Source organism: Leiobunum rupestre, chromosome 11, assembly GCF_980474605.1.
Source record: "Leiobunum rupestre chromosome 11, qqLeiRupe1.1.hap1, whole genome shotgun sequence".
Lineage (NCBI taxonomy): Eukaryota > Metazoa > Arthropoda > Arachnida > Opiliones > Sclerosomatidae > Leiobunum > Leiobunum rupestre.
Window position 1 is genome coordinate 2,973,892 of NC_143394.1, and position 25,388 is coordinate 2,999,279.

A 25,388-nucleotide genomic window follows, 5' to 3' on the forward strand; every position below is an offset into this window, starting at 1 on the left:
TGAGACAATTGCAAGTTTCTCACCCGAAAAATTGTTAAAATGATAAACAACGTCTCTGACTACGGTTAGGTTTGATTGGATGTTCCTATTTGGAATGCTTGATGTTTGGTCTTCGTGGATAATATGTTGAATTATGCCCCGAATCCTATTTGCTAAGCATTTTGACATTATTTTATAATCAACATTCAATAAAGATATTGGCCTCCAGTTTGCCAAATCTAACGGGTCCCCTTTCTTATATAATAGCACAATTATCGCTCTGGTGAAGGAGCTCGGAATATCAGTTAAGTTTAAAATAGAGTTAAAAACATTTTGTAAAATATCACCAATTAAAAACCAGAAGAAATTATAAAATTCATTTGACAAGCCATCGACACCTGGCGATTTACCTTTTTTTAAAAACTTAATCACATCTCGAATTTCTTTGTTCGAAAAATCTCCTTCACATGTGCCTTTCTCTATTTCGGTCAATTTCGGTAAAAAAGATATATACTGAGTACTATCCGGTACCGGATCGTATTGGTAGAGGTGAGTATAAAATTTGTTAGTTTCCAAATATAGGTCTGTTTGAGAATTGGTTGTTAATCCATTTGCTTTCTTTACAGCTACAAGTCTATTGATAGCCTTTGCACGTTCTTCCTGAAGCAGTTTAAACGCCGAGTATTTTATCGCACACCTGGAATCGATGTGCGCCCGTGTCATCATCGCTTCCGCTTTTTCAGTTTGGATGCACTCTAATCGTTTGGTAATTATCACTCTTTCGTCACTTAATAAGTTATTATTTTCTAGTTTTTGTAATAAGTCACTAATTTCTTCGTTTTTTTTAGTGGTTGACTTGTACGTATATTCTTTTACAACGCTTTTAATTTTATATTTAACGCTATATTAATATTATATTTATAAATTATATTAATATTATATTTATAAATTATATTAATATTATATTTATAAATTATATTAATATTATATTTATAAATTATATTAATATTATATTTATAAATTATATTAATATTATATTTATAAATTATATTAATATTATATTTATAAATTATATTAATATTATATTTATAAATTATATTAATATTAAATTTATAAATTATATTAATATTATATTTATAAATTATATTAATATTATATTTAATTAAATATCTGAGTATTTTACTTTATTTGATCGTGTTCAGGAATTGAACTCGTGTCGCATCGTTACAATGCAGATAGTTTACCGCCGAGCCATTAACTTCCTGTAGGAATATAAAAAGTAAAGAAACCATTATGATAAGGCGGGTTTTTTACCTTTTAATAACGCTTAGAAAAAGGATAATTATTCAAAACTCCCGCGGAAACTATATAAAAGTAATAATATAGCGCCACCGTGTGGAGAACTATCAATCAACCGGGTAAAAAATATAATCTCTTAAATTTTTCGAACTTTAGTCAAATCTTGACGGGACCAAAAAACATCAAATAAACGTATATAAAGCCGTTGCCGTCAATATGGAAGATTAGTTTTTCTTAGTTCTTGGCAGTCAGACGAACTACTACAGGACGGGGTCCTGGTGTCGGTCAAAAGTTATGAGGTAACTTTGCGGTTTTAATTAGTATGTTCGGTCTTCGGTCAAGGAAAGAGTTAAATTGTGTTTCGCGTTTGGAACATGAGCGAATGGACTTAAGTGTAAAACAGTGCGTGTTTAAGACTGATAGTGTTAAAGTAATTGTGAACTAACTCAAGTCAGCTGTGAGGCTAATTAAGTAGATTGGAAGATATTAGTAGCGAACAGCTCTCAGCTGTTAATTAAGACAAGAGTTTATAGTAAGGTAGTTTGAATTTAGTTAAAATTACTCAGTATAATTTATGATATTTACTTAAGTGTAAGTGTAAGTGTGTTTTGGTTTATTTTTCAATCACGATGAACTAAGACAAATCTAGTCTTGGACACTTGAGTACCAGTTCTGCACAATTACGTAGGAGGGATATATATTGTTGGGTTATTGATGAAAGTTAAATCTAGAACGTTACATAGACTGTTCTGAATAAAAATAAACATTTATAATTTTGCATAATTCTGGTTGCCATTTTATTTCTAATCACTTGCCCACAACATAAAAGTTCTGGCAATCCCGAATCAACTAAATTTGCGATATAACGGCGACGGGAAATTATTCTCGTAAATGTATCGCGCGGCCTTAGGGAATATTCTTTTAACAAAATTTCGATAAACTATCGTTTAATTAAAATCGGCCCGATTCCGTTAAAATTATAAACCAAAAAGCGAACGGTCGATATAATACCCTCTGTAGCTATTTCTTTCATTAAAATTTGCTTTGTATTATATTCAACTGACAAACTTGTACTGTAAAAAGGGTGTAATTCAATTGTGCATTGTTATAGTACGTCTAACTCACTGTTGTAACTACTTAACTTATGATATTCTGAATAAATTAAAATTGGTCTTTCGTCTCAATTATTCTAATTATAATTAAATTTTATACCGGGCGGGATAGAACTGGGATAACATTTTTAACAAATAACTCTAAATTGCGGAGATATATCTTTAAGGGTTATCTCGAGAAATTAATACCACTAGGGGCAATTCTTCCGAGGAGAGGTATATTTTGGCTTGCCAACTTGTTGATATACACATAGCAAGAATTCTTTGGTGCCGATATTTGGGTTATCATAGTTTGACACCTTAATCGATATCCCCTATATTTAAAATCTGTTATCAAATTCTTAAAGACTTAACCTTAGTTAAATATTCCACATATTTAATCAGTTTTTAACCACGTTTATTGCAGTCACGGCTGCCCTAGATGACGCGATAATCATTTGCGTCACATCCTATTAGATGCTTCTTTCTCGGTCGCTCACAGTGGTTAACTCAACTTGTCAGCTCACGGATAGTGAAGGTAGAGTATCGTCGCGGGGGAAATAGGCGGAAGCCAGTGTTAGTTTCTCATTCCCATCTGCAGTGGTTAACGGTAATAGTAGGTGTAAGGAGCTGTTGTCTCGCGTGAAATGAAGGGCTTTCCACCACCCTCCTACGCACCATAACCCGGTCATCTGAATTAAAAGGCAATAAAAGTCGCTAGATGACTTGGGCTTAAGATGAAGCCTTGGGTATTAGATTAGCTGGTTATTATTAAGAAATGAGTCTCACTTCAGCGGTGCTCGATGAAACCAATTGCAACTATTATTTATTTTCCAATATCTTTCGTTATTTCTCGGTTTCGTCCGCCAAAAATTAATAGTTTTGGCGGGAACCGTCAAAACTCATTTTTGACAACTTTTTAAATATTGGTTCTACGGCACTAACTCGCGCGTTTTTGAACTCACAATGGACGGTTCATATTTAGAAAGTGTAAAAATTATCCTTCTACAACCAACGGTTGAGAAGTTATCGCGTTTACAAACTTCCGTCGAAACTAGGAAACACCTAAAATCCTTCAAGCGATTATTAACAACGCAACTTCAACAGCGATCCAAAAACATATATTTAATTAAAGGCTGGTTTAAAATTGTGGTAACAATTATTACTAGGGCGTCACATAACCCAAACGGGTATTTTTGACAAAAACATGAGCGGAGCGAGCCAGCGACAATATAAATAATTCAAATATTGATCACACATTTAAAGAAATTAAGGTAATAACTTTTATTTTTATGACATACATATCATAGTAGTTTCAGCCTCTCCAGTTCTTTTTTTTGGAAGCTAGTTCGGTCTTACTATTGACTTTCCAAATTTGGAGGGCGAAAGGTAATTGCACAATATATTTTAATATTTTCATTATAAAATTTCCGTTTGCCATTATAAAATTTCCATCGTAAAATTACGTTTGTCATTATAAAATTACGTCTGACTTCCGTTTCTAATATATTCTTAGACGTTCCCTTTGCAATTCTGGTGCGCGACCGCTTACAACCACCAAATAAACCAGCTTTCCTATGTTAAATATTTAACAAGTATTTCAAAGAAAAGAATAATATATTAATCTACTAAATTTGAAGGCATTGTATAAGCCGTGTAAAAAGAAAATAAAACTCCTCTCTTTGTAGCGCGTGCGAGAGTATACCACAAAAATGTAAAATATTAAAAAGTTGTCGCGAGCTAATTATTGTTTTTGAGGATCGTTAGGCTTGAGTTTTTAATATAAAAATTCGAATTAAAGGAGTTGTCAAATTTTTTCAGTCTATATTTTAGCTCTCCCAATTAATTTAAAGTTAATTTTCCTCACTGTTTTGGGGCCGAAACCCGGGAATATTTCCGGTGTTATTAAAATAGTCAACTCCTTCGTGCTTGTGTAATTCGACGCTTCGAAAATGACTGATGACTTGAGAAAATTCTTGAGAAAGAGAGGGGCGCTAAGAGCTTCCGCAACTATCATATTTAGGTCCTTGGATGAAGAACTAGGAAGAAATGAGAAGGACTACGATAATTTAGAAGATTCCCTTACGCAATTGACATCAAAAATGGCAATTATAAGTGAATTGGTGGTTTTAAGAATATAATTTTTTATACGCTAAAGCTATTTGCGTTATAAATTGTTTATTGAGCGGAGCGAGCGTAGCTCTCTTAGCAGCGAGTTCTATGGTAAAGTTTTGTCCGTCCGTTAGGAAGTTTCAAAGGCCGTCCGTACGTTAGTAAGTTTCAAAGGAGGGGGGGTGCAAGAGAAAGAGGAATGGTATGAGCCACGGGTTGCGAGAGAGAGAGCGAGAGGGTAGGGGGGCGCTAGACGGGGATAAGAGCGAGTTGTACGGAAACGTTTTGTAGAGAAGTTTAGGGGGATGGTAGGGGTGCTAGAGGGGGTGTCAGAGGCGTTAGCAGAAGAGAGACAGAGCGCGAGTTGGTCGAAATTTTGTCCGTTCGCGTTCCGAGGGGATGCTAGAGAAAAGGGGTAGATAGGTAAAGACTACATTTACTACTACGAATTTTTAGATTTTTATTCTACGATTGGATTACACATTTATTTACACTCTTATTTCAACTTATAAAACTTCAATGCCAGTTTCCTCCACCTCAACTACTCCTCTCCATAATTTCATCACAGTTTCCCCAGACATTAAAGTGAACGGTATCAAACTGGCCAATTTGTCGAATTCGTCGTCACTTTTGACGTTTAACTTCAGATAGTCCGAAAGGTTTCTCATTTTAGAATAACGTTATTTAATAAAAACAAATCCATATTTTAGAAATTCATTAACGGGAAAAACAGTTACTTTGCTGGAGGAGCGGCTGCCTTTTTAACGGGCGTTTTGTGGGCCGGAGGAGTATTGAAATCAACGGCTGCCTTTTTGACGGGTGTTTTGCAAGCCGTCGACTGAGTAGGATGTTAAATATTTAACAAGTATTTCAAATTTAGTAGATTAATATATTATTCTTTTCTTTGAAATACTTGTTAAATATTTAACACTTCACCCCACCCTTGAACTATATTCAAGGGTGGGGTGAACTGTTAAATATTTGAAGGCATTGTATAAGCCGTGTAAAAAGAAAATAAAACTCCTCTCTTTGTAGCGCGTGCGAGAGTATACCACAAAAATGTAAAATATTAAAAAGTTGTCGCGAGCTAATTATTGTTTTTGAGGATCGTTAGGCTTGAGTTTTTAATATAAAAATTCGAATTAAAGGAGTTGTCAAAGGAAAGTTGTATATTTTTTTCAGTCTATATTTTAGCTCTCCCAATTAATTTAAAGTTAATTTTCCTCACTGTTTTGGTGCCGAAACCCGGGAATATTTCCGGTGTTATTAAAATAGTCAACTCCTTCGTGCTTGTGTAATTCGACGCTTCGAAAATGACTGATGACTTGAGAAAATTCGTGAGAAAGAGAGCTTCCGCAACTATCATATTTAGGTCCTTGGATGAAGAACTAGGAAGAAATGAGAAGGACTACGATAATTTAGAAGATTCCCTTACGCAATTGACATCAAAAATGGCAATTATAAGTGAATTGGATGCGATATTAACAGATATTGAGGACTACGAGCAAGAAATAGAAAGAGCGGAAGAATACAGAGAAAGATTCGACGATTTGAAGAGCAAAGTGACAAGGGTACTATCACGCAATAGGAGAGTTCACCCCCCTGCAAATCCTGATCTGAACTTCGTCAATGCTGTAAATCCGGCCGCGAGAATCATGGAATCCACCGTAAAGCTTCCACGTTTGGAGATTAAAAAATTCAACGGCGATATAGCAGAGTGGCAAAATTTCTGGGCGCAATTTAACAGCGCTATTCACACTAACGCTCAACTACATGCCACCGAGAAATTCAACTATTTGAAGAGTTATTTGGACGGAGCGGCAGAAAGAGCTATATCCGGATTAGCATTGATTGAAAGAAACTACGAGCCAGCTATCCAAATACTTCAAAACAGGTTCGGAAGAAAAGAACTAATAATTAACGCGCACATGAACCGTTTATTGAGTATGGATCCGGTTACAAGATCGAGTGATATCTGTGCTCTTCGAGCACTCTACGACTCCTGCGCTATTGAAGTCAGAAGTCTTCAGTCCCAAGGCATTGTCGCGGACAGTTACGGATCCCTGTTATGTCCAGTGTTGTTGAAATTGTTACCACAAGATATAGCGTTGCTTTTTAGCAGAGAGCAAGACCACGAAGCCGAATGGAAAGTTGACGAGTTACTGAGATTTTTAAATAAAGAACTTTCCAGTCGAGAACGAGCATTTGCGGTACAACGAATTGAACCCAATCGATCACACCAGGAAAATTCTACACAAGTTGGAAAACCGTCTCGTTCAACTGGAAATACGCGCCAGAACAGCTATCAAAACCGAAGACCCGTTATACCCACCGCCGCTTCTTTTAGTGTTAACGTCGTGAAGCAGTGCGTCTTTTGCGAAGACCTCTCGCATAATTTCTACGAGTGCACTAAAAATACCGTTGAGGAACGAAAGGGAATCGCTCTGAAGAAGAAGCTGTGCTTCATATGTCTGAGGGGAAATCACGGAGCTCACGAGTGCCGTTCGAAGTTTAATAAATGTACCAAATGTGGACGCCGACATCATGTAATTGTGTGTGATAAACGGCCTGAAGACACTGCGACTAAAGTTAAAGAAGTTGAAACTCAAAACAGTCACGTAGCGGCAATGACGTTGTTTCCTAATACAACGCATAAAGAAGTAGTACTCCTTCAAACAGCGAGAGCATTAGTGAGTAATCAAGAAGGGAATGTTGAAACGGTTCGTTGTTTGTTGGATAGCGGGAGCCACTTGTCTTATATAAAAGAAGACGTGTCGAGGAGATTAAACCTTGAAGTTTTGAGTGAAGAACCACTGAACATAATCACATTCGGAAATACTGAGCCAGTCAGAGGTTTGAGAAAAAGAGTGCGTTTGGAATTAAGAAATGTTAAAAATACCAGTCAAGTTGTAACTATTGAGGCGTATGAAACCCCAGAGCTGTGCGGGGCGGTCTTTGCATTACCCGATACAAATGTAATGAGCGAGATGCAGAAACGAGGTCTAGTGCTTTCCGATGGGCTAAATACTGAAAACGATGGTCGACCAAATACCTCTGTGGACGTTTTAATTAGATCGGACGTCTATTGGAAAGTAGCGTCTGGAAAAGTTGAAAGGTTGGGCAACGCTCTCGTCACTCTTGACACCGTTTTGGGATGGACCTTACAAGGACCAACGTCAGTTAATGTTGCTACCGTCGGAAGAAATCCTGTGGCTTGTTTGAGAATTGCAGCTGAAGAAGAGGACATTTCCAGACAAATACGTGCTTTCTGGGAACTAGATTCTATTGGAATTAATCAGATATCGGACAACGAAACGACAACACAAAATAAGGTTTTGCAAGAGTTCGAAAACACTATTGAGTGCGAAAACGGTCGATACCTTGTTTCTCTTCCGTGGAAGAAGAATAAAGAGCAATTGGCGGACAACTACGAAGTGGCTAAAAAACGAACTATCAACCTAATACACAAGCTGAAACCTAATGTAGAGCTGTTAACCGAGTATCATGATATAATAACGGAACAAATAAAATTGGGCATAGTAGAAGAAGTTTTACAAACAGAGGAAGCAAGCAACGAAAATTTAGTTTGTTATTACGTACCACATAGAGCGGTCATCCGAGAAGCTAGTCAAACTACGAAAGTGCGCATTGTTTTCGACGCTTCGTCTCACGCGAAAGGAGAACTGTCCCTGAATGACTGTCTCGAGACTGGGCCGAGTTTGATTCCAGAGTTGTTTGACGTACAATGCCTTCAAATTTAGTAGATTAATATATTATTATTTTCTTTGAAATACTTGTTAAATATTTAACACTTCACCCCACCCTTGAATATAGTTCAAGCAAATTTTAACATTCAAGTTTATACAAACGTTGAATGGGCCTCGTTATCTTCGTTCCACTCGGAAGTCGCAACACAATAAATCTTACGATATCATCTCGTCCTGACTTTACTTCATCAACTACGGCCATCTTCCACATTAAACGGGGAAGTTTCGCTTCTTCGACCAAAACCACGTCTCCTACTTTTAGCGTTTTCGTCGTTTTTGTATTATCGCGATGATGGACGGATCTCAGCTCTAATAAATAGTTCTTACGCCAACGTTTCCAGAGATGGTCAATTAATGTTTCACGATATCTTAGGCGACGAGTTAATTGATCCCTCGAAGATGTTTGAGCTTTGGTAGTTGGTAGCGGTCCACATGGTAACACGGTTAGCCTTTGTCCTATTAAAAAATGGGCGGGCGTCAAAGGTGCCAGCTCCGTAGCTTCTTCGGATAAATAGGTTAAAGGACGTGAATTTATAACCGCCTCGGTCTCCGTCAAGATCGTCTCTAGTTCTTCGTAGCTTAATCTCGAAAGTTTGAGCACTTTCCGTAGTGATACTTTGACACTTCGCACCATTCTCTCGTAAAAACCACCCCACCATGGCGCTCTGTCGGCTATGTATTGCCATTTGATCTTATTAGTAGCGATGAATTCCGCAACTTCGAGGCTCGTCACATTATTCCACAACTGTTTTAACTCTTCTTCGGCCCTTTTAAATGTCTTAGCATTGTCACTATAGATCAATTTTGGTATTCCACGTCTCGATATAAATCTTCTGAACGCTAGTAAAAACGTTTCGGTTGTCAGGTCCGATACCAACTCCAAATGAACTGCACGAGTCACTGCGCAAGTAAAAAGTGCGATGTAGCACTTGCTTCCAGATTTTACATATAAAATTCCACAAAAATCCACACCGGTGACGTCAAACGGCGGCGCCGGTTTAGTTCTCGCTGCTGGTAACGGTGCGCTTATAGCCGTGGCTGGTTTCGCGTTGAATCTTTTGCACCTTGTACATCTATGAATAACCGATTTCACTAGTTGACGAGCTCTTGGTACCCAAAAGCTTTCCCTTAGTTCGGTCATCGTTTCATTAACTCCGGCATGCATCAAACGTTTATGGTGATAAGCAACTAGTCGTGACGTTAAATAATGTTTGGAATCTAAAATCCATGGATTCTTCTCACGGTCTGTGAAATGTTGTCCGAATAAGCGACTACCTACGCAAAGAACACCATTTTGATCAAACACGGGGTGTAATTCAAGGATTTTCGAGACGCGAGGTATCGGTTTTCCGGATTTGAGATGATCGATTTCTTTTCCATATGATTCTCTTTGCGCATTTAATATCCAATATAACTCAGCCTGTGCTATTTCTTCGGCAGTTAACGGTTCCTTAATTTTTTGTTTGCTTCGCAGTATCTTAATAAATCTCATAACCAACGCGGTAATTCGATAAACTTTACTCAAAGAGCTGTAATTGTTCAATTTCAGTATTGGCTCCGTCGCTCCTTTCACTGTCAAAACTGCAACTTGATTGGCTCTATAAGATTGTCTTAGCTCGTTTTCTACGTTCTCTTTTTTAACTTTATCGATATAGGATTCGGTTGTTACTTCTGACATCAAAAATTCTGGTCCTTTCCACCAAAGATCGCAAGTTGATAACTCAGAAAGAGTCTTACCCCGGGTAGGTAAGTCAGCGGGATTTAAATGACCAGGGCAGTGTCCCCACAAGACCGGATCAGAAAGTTCTTGAATTTCTCTCACTCTATTTTCGACAAACGGTTTCCATTTGTCTGCCTGGCCTCTTATCCAATGTAGAGCCACCATTGAATCCGTCCAAAATCGAACCTTACGTATTTCAACCGACATAGCATTGACCACTCGCTTCACGAGTCTTGCACCGAGTATCGCGCCCATTAACTCTAACCTCGGAAGAGTTAGTTTTTTGATGGGTGCTACTCGAGTTTTCGAGCATACTAGAGCCGTTAAATATCTTCCCGTAACATATTTTGATCGTAAGTACACAACTGCCGCGTACGCTCTTTCACTGGCGTCGACAAAACAGTGAATTTCCAGATCGGTTTCTAAATCTTCAGTAGCGTCTTTCCAGTAATATCTCGCGAAAGATAATTCTTGTAATTCTCTTAAGTCATAGCACCATGTATCAAATCGAGTAGCCAACTCTGGTGGAAGTTCATCATCCCATGTTAAGCCAAGGTTCCATATCTCTTGAAACAATATCTTCGCTCGAATAGAAAATGGGGCCAATATTCCTAATGGATCGAAAAGTCTCGCCACTGATTTCAATACCCATCTTTTCGTATTTCTTCGGTTAGCTATAAACTGAAATAGCGTGCCTAGTTCAAATCTCATTACATCTTCGTATTCATTCCAGGCTAGTCCAAGAACTTTAGCGGGTGCAGAACTCGGGAGACTAGGGCTCATTTGCTTTTCAGAAGTTTCATCGATATTGATCACTCCTTTTTCGTTACAACGCCACTTATGTAGTTTCATTCCAGCTTCTTCCATTATTTTTGAAGTTTCAGATACTAATTTTCTAGCTTCGTCCGTATCTAAAGCACCAGAAAGCATATCATCGACATATAAATCATTCAACAATACTTCACTTGCTCTTGGATATTCTTCTGTGTATTTCTTCGCGTGGTATTTTATGGTAGCTGATAGCAAGAATGGGCTTGTTGTTACCCCAAACGGAACTCGCGCTAGACGGTAGACCTTCAATGGTTCTCTAAGGGGGTCTTTTAGATCTTGTACCCACAAAAATCTGACAGCGTTCCTGTCGTTTTCTTTTAGTGAAATTTGGTGAAAAGCGCGTTCCACGTCGGCACTAAGGGCAATTTTGTGACCTCTAAATCTTATTAGTACGTCAAACAACTCTGGAATCAAACTCGGCCCAGTCTCGAGACAGTCATTCAGGGACAGTTCTCCTTTCGCGTGAGACGAAGCGTCGAAAACAATGCGCACTTTCGTAGTTTGACTAGCTTCTCGGATGACCGCTCTATGTGGTACGTAATAACAAACTAAATTTTCGTTGCTTGCTTCCTCTGTTTGTAAAACTTCTTCTACTATGCCCAATTTTATTTGTTCCGTTATTATATCATGATACTCGGTTAACAGCTCTACATTAGGTTTCAGCTTGTGTATTAGGTTGATAGTTCGTTTTTTAGCCACTTCGTAGTTGTCCACCAATTGCTCTTTATTCTTCTTCCACGGAAGAGAAACAAGGTATCGACCGTTTTCGCACTCAATAGTGTTTTCGAACTCTTGCAAAAGCTTATTTTGTGTTGTCGTTTCGTTATCCGATATCTGATTAATTCCAATAGAATCTAGTTCCCAGAAAGCACGTATTTGTCTGGAAATGTCCTCTTCTTCAGCTGCAATTCTCAAACAAGCCACAGGATTTCTTCCGACGGTAGCAACATTAACTGACGTTGGTCCTTGTAAGGTCCATCCCAAAACGGTGTCAAGAGTGACGAGAGCGTTGCCCAACCTTTCAACTTTTCCAGACGCTACTTTCCAATAGACGTCCGATCTAATTAAAACGTCCACAGAGGTATTTGGTCGACCATCGTTTTCAGTATTTAGCCCATCGGAAAGCACTAGACCTCGTTTCTGCATCTCGCTCATTACATTTGTATCGGGTAATGCAAAGACCGCCCCGCACAGCTCTGGGGTTTCATACGCCTCAATAGTTACAACTTGACTGGTATTTTTAACATTTCTTAATTCCAAACGCACTCTTTTTCTCAAACCTCTGACTGGCTCAGTATTTCCGAATGTGATTATGTTCAGTGGTTCTTCACTCAAAACTTCAAGGTTTAATCTCCTCGACACGTCTTCTTTTATATAAGACAAGTGGCTCCCGCTATCCAACAAACAACGAACCGTTTCAACATTCCCTTCTTGATTACTCACTAATGCTCTCGCTGTTTGAAGGAGTACTACTTCTTTAGGCGTTGTATTAGGAAACAACGTCATTGCCGCTACGTGACTGTTTTGAGTTTCAACTTCTTTAACTTTAGTCGCAGTGTCTTCAGGCCGTTTATCACACACAATTACATGATGTCGGCGTCCACATTTGGTACATTTATTAAACTTCGAACGGCACTCGTGAGCTCCGTGATTTCCCCTCAGACATATGAAGCACAGCTTCTTCTTCAGAGCGATTCCCTTTCGTTCCTCAGCGGTATTTTTAGTGCACTCGTAGAAATTATGCGAGATGTCTTCGCAAAAGACGCACTGCTTCACGACGTTAACACTAAAAGAAGCGGCGGTGGGTATAACGGGTCTTCGGTTTTGATAGCTGTTCTGGCGCGTATTTCCAGTTGAACGAGACGGTTTTCCAACTTGTGTAGAATTTTCCTGGTGTGATCGATTGGGTTCAATTCGTTGTACCGCAAATGCTCGTTCTCGACTGGAAATTTCTTTATTTAAAAATCTCAGTAACTCGTCAACTTTCCATTCGGCTTCGTGGTCTTGCTCTCTGCTAAAAAGCAACGCTATATCTTGTGGTAACAATTTCAACAACACTGGACATAACAGGGATCCGTAACTGTCCGCGACAATGCCTTGGGACTGAAGACTTCTGACTTCAATAGCGCAGGAGTCGTAGAGTGCTCGAAGAGCACAGATATCACTCGATCTTGTAACCGGATCCATACTCAATAAACGGTTCATGTGCGCGTTAATTATTAGTTCTTTTCTTCCGAACCTGTTTTGAAGTATTTGGATAGCTGGCTCGTAGTTTCTTTCAATCAATGCTAATCCGGATATAGCTCTTTCTGCCGCTCCGTCCAAATAACTCTTCAAATAGTTGAATTTCTCGGTGGCATGTAGTTGAGCGTTAGTGTGAATAGCGCTGTTTAATTGCGCCCAGAAATTTTGCCACTCTGCTATATCGCCGTTGAATTTTTTAATCTCCAAACGTGGAAGCTTTACGGTGGATTCCATGATTCTCGCGGCCGGATTTACAGCATTGACGAAGTTCAGATCAGGATTTGCAGGGGGGTGAACTTTCCTATTGCGTGATAGTACCCTTGTCACTTTGCTCTTCAAATCGTCGAATCTTTCTCTGTATTCTTCCGCTTTTTCTATTTCTTGCTCGTAGTCCTCAATATCTGTTAATATCGCATCCAATTCACTTATAATTGCCATTTTTGATGTCAATTGCGTAAGGGAATCTTCTAAATTATCGTAGTCCTTCTCATTTCTTCCTAGTTCTTCATCCAAGGACCTAAATATGATAGTTGCGGAAGCTCTTAGCGCCCCTCTCTTTCTCACGAATTTTCTCAAGTCATCAGTCATTTTCGAAGCGTCGAATTACACAAGCACGAAGGAGTTGACTATTTTAATAACACCGGAAATATTCCCGGGTTTCGGCACCAAAACAGAGAGGAAAATTAACTTTAAATTAATTGGGAGAGCTAAAATATAGACTGAAAAAAATATACAACTTTCCTTTGACAACTCCTTTAATTCGAATTTTTATATTAAAAACTCAAGCCTAACGATCCTCAAAAACAATAATTAGCTCGCGACAACTTTTTAATATTTTACATTTTTGTGGTATACTCTCGCACGCGCTACAAAGAGAGGAGTTTTATTTTCTTTTTACACGGCTTATACAATGCCTTCAAATATTTCAAAGAAAAGAATAATATATTAATCTACTAAATTTGAAATACTTGTTAAATATTTAACATCCTACTCAGTCGACGGCTTGCAAAACACCCGTCAAAAAGGCAGCCGTTGATTTCAATACTCCTCCGGCCCACAAAACGCCCGTTAAAAAGGCAGCCGCTCCTCCAGCAAAGTAACTGTTTTTCCCGTTAATGAATTTCTAAAATATGGATTTTTTTATTAAATAACGTTATTCTAAAATGAGAAACCTTTCGGACTATCTGAAGTTAAACGTCAAAAGTGACGACGAATTCGACAAATTGGCCAGTTTGATACCGTTCACTTTAATGTCTGGGGAAACTGTGATGAAATTATGGAGAGGAGTAGTTGAGGTGGAGGAAACTGGCAGTGGTGGTATACCCATTGAAGTTTTATAAGTTGAAATAAGTTAGTAAATAAATGTGTAATCCAATCGTAGAATAAAAATCTAAAAATTCGTAGTAGTAAATGTAGTCTTTACCTATCTACCCCTTTTCTCTAGCATCCCCTCGGAACGCGAACGGACAAAATTTCGACCAGCTCGCGCTCTGTCTCTCTTCTGCTAACGCCTCTGACACCCCCTCTAGCACCCCTACCATCCCCCTAAACTTCTCTACAAAACGTTTCCGTACAACTAGCTCCTATCCCCGTCTAGCGCCCCCCTACCCTCTCGCTCTCTCTCTCGCAACCCGTGGCTCATACCATTCCTCTTTCTCTTGCACCCCCCCCTCCTTTGAAACTTACTAACGTACGGACGGCCTTTGAAACTTCCTAACGGACGGACAAAACTTTACCATAGAACTCGCTGCTAAGAGAGCTACGCTCGCTCCGCTCAATAAACAATTTATAACGCAAATAGCTTTAGCGTATAAAAAATTATATTCTTAAAACCACTTGCCAAGTTGTCCTAGGAATTTGGTTTTTTTAAACTGGCCTTTAATTAAATATATTTTCAATGTTGTTGGATAGCCCCAGCGCAGCCTGAAGCGGTGGCAAAGGACTCTGCTACTGAGATGTCGGACTTTGATCTGGCCGGAAAACTCGGTGATGTCACCTTCGACTACATGTCGGATATTTCCGACATCTTAGTGGTGGGGGACAGCTCCACCTACAAAGAAGGGTCTGTCCAGCCCACAGGAGCAATAGGATAAGATGCGAGTGTTTCAACTGATGAGGGGGTAGGGTCAGTCCTGTACCCACCCCCATAGCCGGCGAGTAAGACATCTGCATCTGATTGGCATCAGTGAGAGTCCAATGTGCAGGGCATGCCTTGTCGACGAGGAAACATCCTCTCATGGCCTTTGTGTCTGTGATTTTTATGCGGCTCAAAGGTTGGAGCATCTGGGTATGCACAGGCTGGAAACGAGCAATCTCTCCAATATTTCGGCGAAGCAAATCTTTCATTCCATTTCGGAGAAAGGGCTTTTAAAAGTCTAAAAGGCTGGGGCTGCACAATGGACCTCTGGTTGAAGTGCTAGGTTGGGCTTGACCGAATATATATATATATATATATATATATATATAATTTAGTAAATAGTAATGAGAATGGAAATGAGATAAACGACGAGGTTCAAGTTAATAATAAGTAAGGTCAATGGAAAATTCATTTTACCGAACTGTTAGAACAGAAAGATACCTATAAATGCAAGGAATGTCGGTAAGCCTTGGTTTTGAATTTTCGGTCTCAGCGGCGTAACTAAGGTCTCGCCCCCCCCCCCCGCGAAACTCTTTTTGGGGCCCCCTTATGTGACTCTTTTTGCGATACTTTGTTTACTATTAATAAACAATGGCGTATTTAAGGAGGGTTTTGGGGATTTAGCACTTTCAAAGCTATGCTTCCACGAACGTTCCTTTTCACTCAACCTTCCCGAATAGCGAAAACCGCCCGAAATTTGATTCGTAGATGCCCCCTAGATATGAAAATGTAACTCAGGGCAAGAGCCGCAGGACTCACTGGCTATGTATTTAAACAAAATAAAATTGGTTGTACGTGTTTGAATTTTTGGTATAGAGAATAACTATAACATGTTTTACGTAAAAACATAGAATAAGTAAGAATTAAAACGGCTTATATACATGGTGTTTTGAATTGCTTTGACTGGGCATTTTTTTCAGAAACTGCAAGATAGAGTTGCGAAATTTTCAGGGTATTATTTCTAGTGTAGGATCGCTTTAATACCTAAATTTCAGAAAAATCGGAAATAATTTCGGGTTTTTGTAAAAAATATTTTTTCACTGGTAGGTGCTAGAAAAAACGTTTCTCAGCGAAAGTTGTAGAGTGCTGTCGAAAATGTTCAAAGAACTTGGTTTCATTGGAAAAGAACACTTTCACGAAAAAAAAAACCAAGTTATCCATAGGGGCCAATAGCCTTCGCATTTTTGTACGTAAATGAAAGAAATGTCTGAAAGATTTAATTCGGATAAACATGATAATTTTACAAGTGAGGTTCTATGATACCTCCGTTTGCCGCGATACATGTTTTGGCATGATGAAGCATGTTTTGAAACGAGCGTCTGATCATATCAGGAGTGACAAGTTCGAAGGCTGCAATGATTCGGTGACGCAAATCTTCGATATTCTCAACGGGCGTCCGAGGATACGCAACAAAATAGGCTAGAACGGTGTCTTCCATGTTGATGTCTTGACGACCTGGTCCACGAAATCTGGGATTGACGTTTCCGTAAGTCTGAAACTGAAAGTCACGAACATCTCCAAGAACCGTGTTGTGGCTTGGTCTTCTATCTGGATATCGAACGGTGAACAATTCATTAACCCTTTGCGCGTTACGATTGGCTTCACCATAAAATAACTCGACAATAAAAGCACGCAATTCACGAGAAAATTTTAATGGCACGTTGATTAGACTCAATAAACGTTAGAGAATGGTTGAAATCAAAAGTTTTCTCATTAAATACTAATTGAAAACTTGACCTTTGTGCGTAGTTGGCGTACTGATACTTTTTTAGGTCTACTGTAGGCCTAAATTGGCGTTTTGGTAAATTGCATGTACTTTTTTTTAAGGAATTTAATCTTTTAAGGTGATTTCTTTCATTTATGTAGAAAAATGCGAAGGCTATTGGCCCCTATGGACAGCTTTTTTTTCATCTGCTCATATCTTCGTGAAACAGTGTTCGTTTCCAATGAAACCAATTTCTTTGAATATTTTCGACAGCAATCTACAACTTTCTCATCGAAACGTTTTTTCTAGCACCTACCGGTGAAAAAATATTTTTTACAAAAACCCGAAATTTCCTATTTTTCTGAAATTAAGGATTTAAATTCCCACACTAGAAATAATACCCTGAAAATTTCGCAACTCTATCTCCTTCAGTTTCTGAAAAAAATGCCCAGTCAGAGCAATTCAAAACACCCTGTATAACGGTATATTAGTATAACCATAAGTGTATAATATTGTTACATAAGTGTGACACTTATTCTTCACATGCTAAAGTTTACTGAGAGCTATTCAGAAGACATCCTGCATTACGGGCTTCGTCACCGTTTTGCATCCTCTTGCTAACGCGTCACACGTAGTCTTTCCAGCACCTCGCTAGGGGAAGATTTTCTACTAGTGATGACGTCACTCCGTTACTAGCTCTCAGTAAAATATTCCCCAAAGTGACAAACTTATGAAACAATTATATAGACTTATGGTATTACATAAACAAACATTATGTCGTCTTGTGTGGTCGTGCATAAAAAATATGGAACGTTTGAGGGAAACAATAGTTTTAGTTTCACTTTAGGTTATGTAAGATTTTCGATTTTAAAGGGTTAATTCAAGATTAATAAACTTGGTTAACAATTTACAATATGTATTATCAATATAATGTAAAATAATGAAGTAATATAAAATATAAAAAAGAAAAAGAACTTACAAACTTAAAAGTCAGTGTCAAATGAGTGAACACAGTAAAGAGAATAACTCTCCGTATAATACGTTTCCGTTAATCTAAAAATTGAGCACGATCGCCTAAAACTTCGACGGAATCGAACCAGCTTCTATCGACGGTTATTACTACGTTAGTAGCCGCTGGACTCAGAGAAGCATAATAATACTAATACAGATGCATTTATATTTATGATTTATTATTTGAATGTTCTTCTTTAATTTACTGTGTAACTTATTTTTTTAACTTCTATCAGATGCATTTTGCAGGGTAAATTTTTATTTTATTAAAAATAAGACTACTTCCTAACACCGCCACTGCGCCAAATAAAAAAAATGCTTACCTAATAGAACTAGAAAATTTGCGCCTCCAAAAATCTTTGCGCCCGTACGCAGTTGCGTACCCCATTTCTCCACCCCTGCACACGTTTTTAAGAAACTCTGCCAATGAAGTTTCTTGACTTTCTTCTTTTACACTTATCCTCGATTTATCGGAAATGATGAATGAAAATCTTTTCCTACAGACTGAAAAGCTCGTGCCGTGATAGAACAAAAGCAAGGTAATAGCAACGACGTTACCAACCTTAGCCCTTAGCAACCACAGCGTATCGAGGCAACGTTTTATAGCCTAAAATTTACTAACCTTGCACTCCACTGGTAACTTTTTAAGGAGTAAGGACTATCTATTTAAGAAAAATTAAAATATTTTGGTAAGCAGGGTACATAAAAACAAATTATTTATGTATAGATTTAACTCGGGTAATGTTACTGGTCTTTAAAATAATCGAATTGTTTCCTACTTTATTTACCGCTTTGATTAGCTTTTGAAACACAATAGTCTATTCTTTTACAGAAACATTAGTGTTATCTTAATATATGCATGTGCTTAAAAACATAATTAGTGCAATCGGAGCCGGTTTCTGGCTCCGGCTTCGTAGTTTTGGCTCAGGCTCCGACACATTGTCGCAGCCAATATCGGCTCCGGCTCCGAGGTCGGAGCACTACTCTATTTACAGACTTTACAAGCGTTAATATAGCGCTACCTATATTATTGTCTTCAATACCGAATTGAGGTTAAAAAAGTTTCACATTTCTTTGTAAATACTGAATTACGGCACATTAATTCGTTCGTTTTCAAGGTTAATATACTATACAACCGCTAATATAATAATAATATTTAATAATAAAGATACATTAATTTGTAATGCTATGCCGATACTTCATTGAATGGTTAAAATGGGGTAGGGCATTATTATTATTTTTAGGCTATCTATCCGACTGCAGGGCCGACAACAAGACGGCTTATTTAATAGTACTGTAGGCCGACATATCAATCGATAGTTGGGAAAAGTGATGTTTTAAGGTCAGCCAACTTAAACATCTTGCAAAATATCGACTTCTCTGAAAATTTAATGGCTGACCGACAGGCAAATTATAAGTACTGTACAACTAAACATAACACGGCCGACTGCTTTTAGGGTAGTACATATCGCTGAAAAAAAGTGTTGTTGGTGAAGAGAACCTTGTACCTCGACTAAAATGTCCGCAGTCGGGCCAACTTTTTTGTGCTACATGGGAGGTAGAATAAGGCACTGAGTTGAAAGTTCCAGAATCGAGGAAGAGGATTGTCCGAAGGTATCCCGTCTAGCCTCTCTAGAGCCCCACACTGGATGCTGCCCTTTTCCTCCTCCGACACACGAGAAAGCCATCTTCGACAATGGCCATCCTCCTCGAAGTTGAATGTTTCCGTGTCGTTAACCGCGGATTATATCTGTAAAAGGTAATTATTGATTAAAGGCCTTATTGCTACTGAAATTATCGAAGAGTCAGCGTTTCCGGAATTATACTTTCTAATTTAATTAGAACAAAGACCTGACTTTTGGATCAAAACTAGTGATAGTAAATTGTGAGAGGGTTGTTAAATTTAAAACAGCGTTCACATCCCCGTTAAACTGTTGTAGTACAGCACGAAAATGAAACGCGAGCTTAGGAAACATTTGGATTTCGTAATAAGCATAACGATTTTTAGGACCAACATTTCGCCTAAGAATAAATATTTAGGTCGATGGACCAACGAAAGAAACGAATATCCATAAGTCTATCGTTGCCTACGTTATTATAAAGGCCTGTAAGTTACAGAAGAAAATAATACATCTGTAAACTAACTATGCTTAGTCTACCCAAAACTCTCAAAATTGTTCCGAGTCAAACCGTGAAACAACCGTACTAATTTACCACAATCTTGTTTCGGTACAAAGCAAGATTCGAGTAATCGGATGTAGTAATCGATTATTTGAATTCGGGAAATCGCTTGTTTTTAGGTAATAATTTTATAATTTAGATAAAACAGAATTCAATAGTTTTAATTAGTAATCTCCGGTTATCACTCGTGATAATAATCATCTGGTATTCGATAGTAATCAAATGATAATCCTCTGCATAAGCTTGTAAATGCTTGGAATTAGCAGTAATCATTTAGATAATAAACGGAATTCCATCATCTTTGTTCAACAGAAATCCAAGGGATTCAAATATAATGGTTTAGTTGAAAACTGAGTAATCAGGTAGAAATTAAAGGGAATTATTATAATTATATTATATATATTGTATTGCTCAGAATTCTTGATTTCGTTACGTTTTTTGTAAGCAATAGAAACATATTTCGTTTTTTATGAGAGACTTCTCATACACGATTTTCTACTTCTTTTTAAATTATTCTATTCCGGCACCAAATAAGGTTCAACTTTTCTTTCGTCTTTGCCACACACGTTTCTGATTAATTTATAGTATTAACTAGGGATGCAACGGTTCCACTTTTTTGGACTATCTCGGTTCCGGATCCGGTTCCGGTTCCTAAATTTTTGCTTTATCGGTTCCGATTACGGTTCTTAAAATTTTAATTTATCGGTTCCGGTTTCGGTTCCGGTTCTCAAAATTTAGAACCGATCGGTTCCGATTCCTAAACGGTTCCTACACGTTTCCAGTGTGTTTAGTATTAATTAAAGTTAAATACACAAGCAATTCAAATGAAGTTAAAGATAAATAAAATCCACCACATTTATTTATTTATAATATAAAATTTGTTTTTGATAAATTATATTTTAAAAATTGTAGCTTTCTCAGTGACGTAGATAACTATTAACGCTGCTGTTATTTGAATAAATAAAACCAATACAGTTGTATTTTAGGTCATTTTTAAACTAACGTTCATGTTTCTAAAATACGGTATATTAAAATTTACGTAGTCTAACTAAATTACTATTTATAATACATACCTTACCAAAATGATTGAAGAAATGAAGTTGAATGTTCCAGTTTGCGAAACTCATGACACAGGGGTATTTTTATGATCTATACGATCAGATGGTCTTACCTAAGACCGCCAGTTGCCAAGCGTTGTTTCGGGTATTTATGAAAAACTTTATCCTTTGACAAAGGGTTTGCTCCATAACGAGAAATCTGATTTGATACATAATTAACGAACAATGTAAAAGCGAATTAGTTATAATTTACAGACAATGGCTATATAATAATTGAAGAAAATTTCTTACTACAAATCCTTGTTTGAAAAATCCGTAGCGGAAACAATTACTTTTGAATTTTTATACCTGGATATTTCTCACTTTGAAATTCAAATTCGCACATCATTAACCGCCCTCGTGGTGTCATTATACATATTTTACCAGAAAATGCTTTTCATTTTTCTGGATTGAGATGGCTTTCTTTGGAATCGGAAACTGCCTGAACTCCGCGGGTCGGAGCTCTTTCGCTCTCTAGAGTGTAAATTTTTAATTAGTTATTTTACTTTCTGATGATTTATTTAGACGGTTCTAGTTTTACAAGAGCCTCGATAAGGCTAAGACTTCTCTAGGCACTACTGTTCCTCGGTTTTCAGGAACAGTTACTAAAATGGCAGCGCTCCTAGTGATCTACCAACCCTTTTAAATCAATTTGCTCCAATTAACCTACCGCCAAAGTTGTGCTTGACCCCAAAATGGTTAGTTCGTGCTACTATAGATATTACCGATATGTTGTATTTAAAATTTTCAAACAACCAAAAATGTTAGTAGTAGTAGCATTTTTGTTAGGAACAGTGCCACCACACTGGTTCCTACAATAGAAAACGACTAAACAGGTAAATATCCTTGGTTATTCTTGTTGAATTTCGATTTTAAGGTACCCATTTAATTTTATGTTGTTTAACCTTCATAGTATTTTTCTGGCTCTTTTTAAGGAAATTCTCGCATTCAAAGAAAAATGAAAGAAATGAGGATCCTTGTCTACGCTTTTCCTCTAGACGTCGTTTAGTAAGTAAAAGCAGAAATATTGAGATAATCAACAAATAATTTCGACACGGTCAGATAATTTAAACTTGAAAAACACCTATGTGAAGATATTTTTGCGTTAAAACGTTATTCAACGTTTTAATGTTATTAAATTTTGACGAGGATTTAGTTGAATCAAAGATACAATATTGGACTAAGATAATAAGTATTTTAGCCATATGATGCAGAAGCTTATGGTCAAACATATTAATTAACAAGAAGCCAGGTACTTATCGGTGCATAAATATTTTATTTAGGTTTTTCAAAAAGTACAAAAAAATTTTAAAGATAATCTACGAAATTTTATGGAGATCTATGGAAGATCATAGTATTTCTCTAGTCTTAAGAATTTTCTATTAAAACATAAAATGCTGAACAGTAAACTCAAACTAATTCTAAAGAATTTCTATCATAAACAGGAATTGACAGCTATCATTATGTAAAATTATATAATATAAAAAAAATATTATTAGTATTTAGTATTACATACAACAACTTTTCCAAAATATTTTTGAATTAGCACTATTTAGACTTAAATTTACACAGCTTCTACCAATATTTCTAAGAATAATTTAAATAATTTCTAAGAAGAATCTAAATAATTTCTAAGAATAATTTAAATAATTTCTAAGAAGAATCTAAATAAATTCAAAGAAGAATCTAAATAATTTCTAAGAATAATTTCCATAATATCTAAGAAGAATCGAAATAATTTCTAAGAATAATTTCCATAATATCTAAGAAGAATCGAAATAATTTCTAAGAATAATTTCCATAATATCTAAGAAGAATAGAAATAATTTCTAAGAATAATTTCCATAATATCTTAGAAGACTCGAAATAATTTCTAAGAAGAATCGAAATAAATTCTAAGAAGAATCTAAATAATTTCTAAGAAGAATCAAAATAAATTCTAAGTATAATCTAATTAATTTCTAAGAAGAATCTTAATAATTTCTAAGAAGAATCTTAATAATTTCTAAGAAGAATCTTAATAATTTCTAAGAAGAATCGAAATAATTTTTAAGAATAATCTAATTAATTTCGAAGAAGAATCGAAATAATTTCTAAGAATAATCTAATTAATTTCTAAGAAGAATCTAAATAAATTTTAAGAAGAATCTAACTAATTTTTAAGAATAATCTAACTAATTTTTAAGAAGAATCTAAATAATTTTTAAGAAGAATCTAAATAATTTCTAAGAAGAATCGAAATAATTGCTAAGAAGAATCGAAATAATTTCTAAGAAGAATCGAAATAATTGCTAAGAAGAATCGAAATAATTTCTAAGAAGAATCTAAATAATTGCTAAGAAAAATCGAAATAATTTCTAAGAAGAATAGAAATAATTTCTAAGAAGAATCGAAATAAATTCTAAGAAGAATCGAAATATTTTCTAAGAAAAATAGAAATAATTTCTAAGAAGAATCTAAATATTTTCTAAGAAAAATAGAAATAATTTCTAAGAAGAATCTAAATATTTGCTAAGAAGAATCGAAATAATTAAACTGTTTAGCTTTTTAGTACCATAGGATTAGTGTTCTATATATGTGTACATATTTGTATTATATAGTGCCATATCCGTGCGTTTTATACTAAATTACTTAATATTTTACCCTCAACCTGGGCATGCTCAAGTAGTTCAGGAATTATGGCTGGGTCACTCCTAAAAATGTGTGAATCTAGGCAGGCCCGTAGAAAGGATTTTTCAGTTGAGGGGGCCTGAAAAATTCCTAAGGGGGCACGCTCAGTGGAGTACCGAGGGTTTTGTGGCGCCCGGTTCAAAATGTGTATATGGCGCCCCCAATTAAAGTAAATTACAAACAAGTATTCTTTACACACTTGCTTTAATTATATTGAAATATAAATGATTTAAACACGATGAATTTACTGGATTTAGAAGCCTCTACATCGGCATCTCATTTCCTTTTCCGATAATAATCGCCATTCGCTTTACATAAGTATGCCTCTGTATAACATTTCCATTCATAAAAATTCAACGAGGCCTTGTTTCACGCGGAACATACATTAAGCGGACCCAAAAATGCAAAAATGCTTATAATCCTTGCGCTATTGAAAAGGTTACCATGGAAATGAAATCATGTGATCGCGAGGCACGAACTAAACTTGACATGGGTAAAGCCAGAAACGCGCGACGAATTCTCACTAACTTCCGTTTCCCATCAGTGAAGTTGATGACGCGTATTTCGTCACGGAGTTGTAAGTGACGTAATTTACGTCATATCCCGTGAACAAGGTTTCATTATCGAAAATGCTTTTATGGCATACTTATTAGTGATTATGTTACATATGGCTTTACGTTAAGACATTTTCTACTAAAACACTTTTATTTAAAGTGAGGAACTGTGTCAATAATACTCCTGTTTTTAAAAATTGTAACCTTTTTTAATAAATAGGACTATTACTAACACTGTTCCTAACTTTTACCGTTTGTTGTATTTTACCAAAACTAACGTGAAAGGCTTAGTTTTTTTAATTACTAATATGTTAGGCACATTGAATAGTTCTGCTATCCTAACTTAATAAACGATAACCATGTAACAATAACACAAATATAAACTTACTTTTCAATCGATTGCCCCAATTTGGGTTTTGTTTTGATTGTTTGTTTCGAACTTTTAAAATATTAAGTAATAGAAACTGATACCTAATAGATTAGTACCTATAATTATCTGCTGAAATCTTGATAAAATTCTTTATAAAAGTAAGAAACTCCTGTTAAACAACTAGAAATCTAATGGCCTTTCGATATAGATTATATTCTAAATTGACTAATTTCACAACAAACAAGCTGCTTTTCTTCCTTACTTCTTACGTTGTTGGTTCTGTTCTACCAATAATTTAATATTATATACTGATTAAATTGAAATACGCCGCCATTAATAGTTGGATACAACTGAATACACGACGACGACGACCATTAGCAGTTAGACTACAGTGCTACGGGAAATTAACCTTAGTTAGTATAGTCAAATCAATATTTGTACCAGATCACGTCCCATATTATTGTTTCTGCTACAGCTTAAACTTTCAACTTGGCGCACGTGGAAGGGAACTAATATAGTAAGGCGAGGTACACGAAAGGTAATAATATATTTTGTACAGCTGGACTCAACTAAATATAATATGTAAATAGGACATATTTTATTGATTTTGTTTACTTACT

General features: G+C 36.5%; 2 protein-coding genes across 2 annotated transcripts; one reads left to right on the plus strand and one right to left on the minus strand.

The window, feature by feature from the left end:
- Positions 1–5,794: 5,794 nt before the first annotated feature.
- LOC149921118 (uncharacterized) lies at positions 5,795–8,242 on the plus strand. The gene has a single exon (XM_090163929.1). It carries the CDS (start codon positions 5,795–5,797, stop codon positions 8,240–8,242), a length of 2,448 nt encoding a protein of 815 aa, XP_090020055.1.
- Positions 8,243–8,327: 85 nt separating this feature from the next.
- LOC149921119 (uncharacterized) lies at positions 8,328–13,631 on the minus strand. Its single transcript, XM_090163930.1, has one exon. The coding sequence runs from the start codon at positions 13,629–13,631 to the stop codon at positions 8,328–8,330; it is 5,304 nt and encodes a 1,767-aa protein (XP_090020056.1).
- Between the last annotated feature and the right edge of the window lie 11,757 nt (positions 13,632–25,388).